Source organism: Capra hircus, chromosome 3 (assembly GCF_001704415.2).
Source record: "Capra hircus breed San Clemente chromosome 3, ASM170441v1, whole genome shotgun sequence".
In the NCBI taxonomy this organism is placed as follows: domain Eukaryota; kingdom Metazoa; phylum Chordata; class Mammalia; order Artiodactyla; family Bovidae; genus Capra; species Capra hircus.
Window position 1 is genome coordinate 21343548 of NC_030810.1, and position 6278 is coordinate 21349825.

The following is a 6278-nucleotide window of genomic DNA, read 5'->3' on the forward strand; positions in this document are numbered from 1 at the left end:
TAATTGCTTCATCAGAGTGAGCAAAAATCTTAATTCAGTGTGGTTCACTTTGTCCTAGAACCTGGCAAAGAGTCCAAAATCATACTCTGAAAAGAGTGACCACTTACTTGTTCGGAACTTTTCCTTGAGGGAATCCAGATCCTCCTTCAGAGCAACTTGCATCCACACCAGGCCAACGCAGGCCACGACACAGGCGGCAAGGATGACAAACGCACAGAGGGGATAACAGATCCTGCAGCATCGTAAATAGTCTCCCCTGATCACAAGAACAAATTCAACCAGGAGTACGAAAGGGATTATGAATACAGTTTGATTCCAAATAGCACATGTGTGGGCATGCAATTAGCATCTCTAATGAATAACCAACCCATTTACCAGGGAACATAGGGTAACACACTTAAATCTGAACAGCAGGTTGACTATGTCAAGATAATATGATCCAAGAAGGGTTCATCTATTGGGGGCAAACTTCTCGTGAAATGAGGGAGTTTCTGAGTTACAGGAAGCACCTGTGGGCACTGCAGCTCACTGCCATCATCATCAATTCAGGTCTTCGGAAACTGACTCAGGTTAGGGAAGTGTAAAGATCAGAGTTTTCTCTGCCATTTATTACTGCACTGTAATTCACTTATCTTCTCTCTCTCAAATATACAGTCATTCAAGAGGACCTTGTTCACTTTATTGAAACTTTATAAACTTTTGAGTAAGCTTTATTGAAAATGGAATGAAAAAAACTAGAACGGTAGGTTAAAGTGGACACCTCATACACTCCAACTGATTGGTTCAGAAGGAAGGAAACATAGGAAGGAGGTAGATTTCACATCAAACATCAACCAGCACTCAAGGTCTAAACTAAACCAACAGGGTAACTGTTCTAGTTAACTATTCCACTTCATCAGATCTTCACAGCTGAAGCCCAGGATTGCCCTGAACTACCTCACCTGGCAAAGCTCATTAGAAACCAATCTCTTCCTTTAATATAAAAGGACAAAGACATTCCAAACAAACAAATCTGAAAGGATTTGATCTCTTTTAGTTTCCTAAGCTTCAGCCTAGATCTTTTAATGTGCATACTCAGCAGCATACTCTTTTAATGTGCTCCTTAAGAGAGTCCAAGGGCACTTTAAAGATTCCCTTCAGCCCCTTCCTACCCTAACCCTCAATTCCCAATGTCTTTGTGTTTACTAGAGGAGGGCAAGGCAATCCGCTCCAGTATTCTTCCCTGGAGAATCCTATGGACAGAGGAGCCTGGCAGGCTACAGTCCATGGAGTCACAAAGAGTCAGACACCACTGAGTGAGTAACACTTTCACTTGTGCTCACTACTGGAGGGTGTTACCATCTAAAAGTGGTTTGAAAAAAGCTGCCTTTTCTTTCTGTCTCCCACCCTCCATTTCTCTCAAGGTTCATAGTTTTTACAGAACGTCCTTCATCATATTCCCCCATTACCAGACTCAGACCCATCAACAGTGGGGAAAACAAACAAACCAACAAACAAATAAAAAACCCTGCAGTCTTAAGGTCCCTGTGTCTCCTAAATTTAACAACAAGACCTTGTCTCTCAAATTTCTCTCTATGTCCTTATTCTTAGCTTCTTTGCTACTCTCACTGGGCTCTTGGCACATTCCCCAAGTCCACACTTCCACCCTAGATCCAGAGCTCTTTGTATACTTAGAGACAGATCTCTACCTTACACTTCATTCAGAACCTGAACTCATCTCCCTAACATTTTTCCTTCCTTGTGCCTTCCAGGGACTATACACTTTTTTCTTCTTAAGAACGCCCCTCTCCTCTCCTTTCCTTTCCTTTGCCCCCTTGGTAGCGCAAGGAGATGCCTTTTCCCATCCCAGCCTCAGTACTTCTTTACTCACTTGACAAAGCGAGAGCGATTTCCAGCTACACCAAATTCCTCTTCCTCCTCTGAGCTGGACTCAGAGTCTGAGTCAGGAGGCTCCGTGCGAAGCAGGCGGTGGCCTGAGCCTTTCTTGGGTTTCTTTCTCCGGCTGTCCCCAGCCAAGCCGATCAATGCATTGAGCTCTTTGCGCTTTTTCATCTTCTTGTGTGGGGTAAGTGGAGCACCCACTCCTGAGCTGCCAGGTTCGTACCCGACGCCCAATTCTCTCCCTGCCTTGGAGCTGCCTTCCAGGGTGAGGAATCCTGGGCCAGAGCCCCCTGGTCACTCCCACACAGGGGTGGGACTGACCAGATACGCTAGGGGCTGGAGATTGGACTCCAGAGGAAACTGGAACTCAGATGAATGGGGGAAGTCACATAGAGATGGCCAGGGAGCTGGTGATCCAAATGGGTAAAGGCCTATGCATGGAGTGCCAGTTACTTAAGAGGGTACCGGGGAGGGGAGCAACTTTTGTCTCTCAGGATAAAAAGTCAAGTCAAGAATGAGAGATTCTGAACCCTGGTCAGCAGACAGTATTTCTAAGGGTACTCCAGGAGCTGGAAAGGACACACAGATTGGTGTTTCGGACTTCCGGGGCAGGATTTCCAATGGAGAGAAAAACAAGAAACTTGGTTCTTGAATGGGAAGAGATGGGGAGATGCAAAGCAGGACGGTGGGAACGCGCTGGTCTCTCCCTAGATGGTAGCAGGAGGGGGCTCCCAGCCACTACAACCCTGACAGAGAAAATGCCCCAGTCCGAGAAGATCACCGTCCTCCGGCCTCCGTCCTGAGTTTGAAGGGAGTCAGACGCCAAGGAAGATCCAGAGCCCAGCCTGGAGGATTCGGCCTCAGAGGAGCCAGTCCCGCGCCTGGGAAGACCCCAGCCCTGCTGTCTGGGCCTGGGGGCGCGGTGAGGAGGGGTGACCGCGGCTCAGCCCACCTGAAGCGCTCCCGCCGAGTTTGAGGTGTTCCGGTACGGGCGACTCTCGGCAACTCACACGCGCCGCCTCCACTCCAGCCGCGACTCCGGCCCCCGCTCCGGCTGCGGCCGCAGCTGCTCCCAAGTCGCTGGTGGCGGCGGCGGCTGTGGCCGCAGGCTCCAGACCCGGGCCATCGCTTCAGCCCCAGCTCACTTCCCCTTTGGCAGCGGCCGCCGGCACCGCCTGCCAGTAAGGCGCACTCCCATTGGCCGCCTGTTCCATGACGTCACGCAAGGGGGGTAGGGGAGGCGGGGCGTTAAAAGGCGCAGGCTCTGGCGCGGGCAGTCTGCCCTGTCGAGGAGGCTCCGCCCCCAGGAGGGTGCCAGGGGACCTGTCTCTCAGCTGTCCTGGGCCGTGTGTTGTTTCCAGAGGAGCAGTGATGAGCCAGGCAAAGCACCCAGCTGGATGGATTTGCTTGGGAAGTTCATCACCGCATCGGCCCCCAGTTGTGACTAACCCAGTTTAGAGGTGCCAACCCTCTGACTCTCCAGCTGTTTATTAAAGGTTTTAGGCATGTTACAGGTTAATGACCCGGTTGAACACGTTCATTCATTCATTCTGTAAATATTTATTGATGACCACTTGTCAGAAACAGTTCTACCGCTGAGGATACAGCACTGTCCCTGCCTTCCAGGGTAGGGTTGCCCGATTTACGGAATAAAAATACAGGACACTTAGGAAAGTTTAAATTTCAGATAAACAACGATTTTTTTTAATGTAAGTATATCTCATGTAACATCTGGGACATCTTCATACTTAAAAGTTATTTTATTTGAAGTTCAATTTTAACTGGACGTCATGTGTTTTATTTGCCAACCCTGTTCCTGCAGTTTATACTTGAGTGGAAGGAGGTGATAAATATGATAGGAAAAACAGTAACATGATAAAGGGACGGGGAGTGCCCCTGCGATAAGGGGACCTTTGGTTAGAGATTGGGAGGCAGTGAGGGGAAAGAGTTGTGCAATGACCCCAAGGAAGGAGTGATGTGGAAAACGTGGTGTGGCTGGACCTGAAGAGCCAGCTGCTGCTGCTGCTAAGTCGCTTCAGTTGTGTCCGACTCTGTGCGACCTCATAGACGGCAGCCCACCAGGCTCCTCTGTCCACGGGATTCTCCAGGCAAGAAGACTGGAGCGGGTTGCCATTTCCTTCTCCACTGAAGAGCCAAAGGAGAGCTATAAGAAATGAGGTCAGACAAGCATCAGGAGCAGATCTTGTAGGGCTTGAGGGACCACTGTGAGGACTTTGGGAAACCACTGATGCTTTAAGCTCGGGCTTAGATTTTTTAAAAGATCACTCTAGCTACTGTGTGGAAAAGAGAATTAGGAGAAAAAAGGACAAGTAAATATGATGGCAATAGTGGAGATGGTGAGCATTCTGGATGCTTCTTGACCATAGAGCTAATAATATTTGCTGATGGTTTACAGAGCAGGTGTGTGCAAAACAAGGAGTCATAGATGACTCCAGAGTCAGGTTGGAACAGCTGGAACAAAGGAATTGCTGTTTACTGAGATAGGAAGGAGCAGATGTGCGGCAAACATGAGAAGCCAATTCAGTACTCAGATGGACTGTTTGGTACATCTATTTGGAATTCTGGGTAGAGGTTGGGTCCTGAAATATAAATCTGAGAGTCTCCCATGTAGATAGTATTTAAAGCAAAGTGCTTTGAACTACTCAGAAAAAAGTCATTTAAAGTAATTTTTTAAATACAATTTTAAAATTTATTTTTGGCTGTACTGGTTTTTTTGTTGCTATGCAGGCTTTTCTCTAGTGGTGAGCGGGGCTACTCTCTTGGTGTGGTACGCAGGCTTCTCTTGTTGCAGGTTCCGTATTTGTGGCACGTGGACTTACCAGTTGCGGCTCCCAGGCTCTAGAGCACAGGCTGAATAGTTATTGCACAGGGGCTTAGTTGCTCGTGGCATGTGGGATCTTCCTGGATCAGGGATTGAACCCATGTTTTCTGCCCTGGCAGGCAGATTCTTTACCGCTGAGCCACCAGGAAGCCCTAAAGTAATTTTTATATCCTAAAGTATAGCCCTAAAAAGTAATTTTTTAAATATATTGACACATCTTACTGTGTCAGTCACACTGCCTTTGTCTAGGGATACCCACCCAAAGTCTGGGCCTGTTTCTTATTTATCTTTATGTGTCAAGTCCAGAGGTAGAAGATCCGATATATATGTGACATCTATGTAGGTGGGCAGAGTTATATAGAGGTATGAGTGGAGGTTTGAAATCAAGAGATCTGGGATGAAATCATTTGGAATATTTACTAGCTCTGTCAACATGGAAGCCATTTAAATCTGAGCTTCAGTTTTCCTCTCTGCAAAGTGAGGATTAACGTCTATTTCACAGGACAGACCTGAGAAGATACTTGTCAAAGTGCTTTTGATGCCCCCCAAACATGATGCAGTTAGTTTGGTTTTTTGTTTCCTTTTGTTTCTAGAGCTGTGCTAGCCAATATGGTAGTCAGTAGTCACTAGCCACCTATGACAATTTAAATTTACATTTTGCTTAATTAAAATTAAAAGTTTAAATTAGTTCCCTAGTCTCACTGGCCACTGCTCCATAACCATATATGGTTAGTGGCTATTGGGCAGCAACAGAACAGTACATTTCCATCATTATAGAAAGTTTTCTTGGACAGCTCTGTACTAGCATCTCCTTGAAGGTGTGGTACTGCACAGGAAAAGGTGTCGACTTCTAGAACCATTTCACAAACATGTGCTGTGGTCATGAGAAGCCCAGGCATAAGAAGTGACTGGCCCAGGATAGCCCTTCCCATGGCCCTCCTGTGTTGTAGATGTTACATATACACCAAGGGAACCTGGGGCTGAGGAACCCAAGGGAGTGAGGTGGAGCCAAAGCCGTTTCACCCAGCTGCAATGACGTCTGGTCAGCCAGGCCCTGCCCTCTCATGAAGTGGACCAGTCATGGATGGGGAAGTTGGAGGAGGATCTGTGATTCAGTCCCACTGTCCACCTTTTTGTCTCTCTATATACATTTTTTGTCTATTGCTCTTTAGATAACACGACTTTCGGTGTTGGGTAAACATCCCATGAAATACTGAGCCTTTGAAAGCTACTGGCCAGATGTCTATCTTCTCTCAGGAGCTCTTGGTACTCTCTAGCTTTCTCCCTCAAACTTGGACCCTCAAGGTCAGAAATTAAGCCAACCCTCTCAGAGCAAGGGCTCCTGCACTGAGGAGCCATGTGCTTTCCCACACCAGGACCTCTCAAGGTTGTGACCCATCTGTTCATTTGGGGATGTTCACGTTATGATTCTGTGTCTGTGCAGCCCTGTTACTCATTCAAAACTTGTTTGGAACGCACTAAGATCTAAGTGGATCTAACGCACTAAGTAAATTTCCCAAGTGACCCCGCTTATTTAACTTATATGCAGAGTACA

At 47.3% G+C, this 6278-nt stretch overlaps 1 protein-coding gene across 1 annotated transcript in view; it reads right to left on the reverse strand.

Annotated features, from left to right (window-relative positions):
- EFCAB14 (EF-hand calcium binding domain 14) overlaps positions 1-3054 on the reverse strand; it is a 38836-nt gene extending 35782 nt beyond the window's left edge. Inside the window, exons 1-2 of the mRNA XM_005678500.3 lie at positions 1871-3054; positions 108-256 (exon numbers count right to left, since the gene is read on the reverse strand). Of these exons, the coding sequence (XP_005678557.1) occupies positions 108-256; positions 1871-2052 (331 nt within the window). The 5' untranslated portion in view covers positions 2053-3054. The remainder of the gene's footprint in view (positions 1-107; positions 257-1870) is intronic.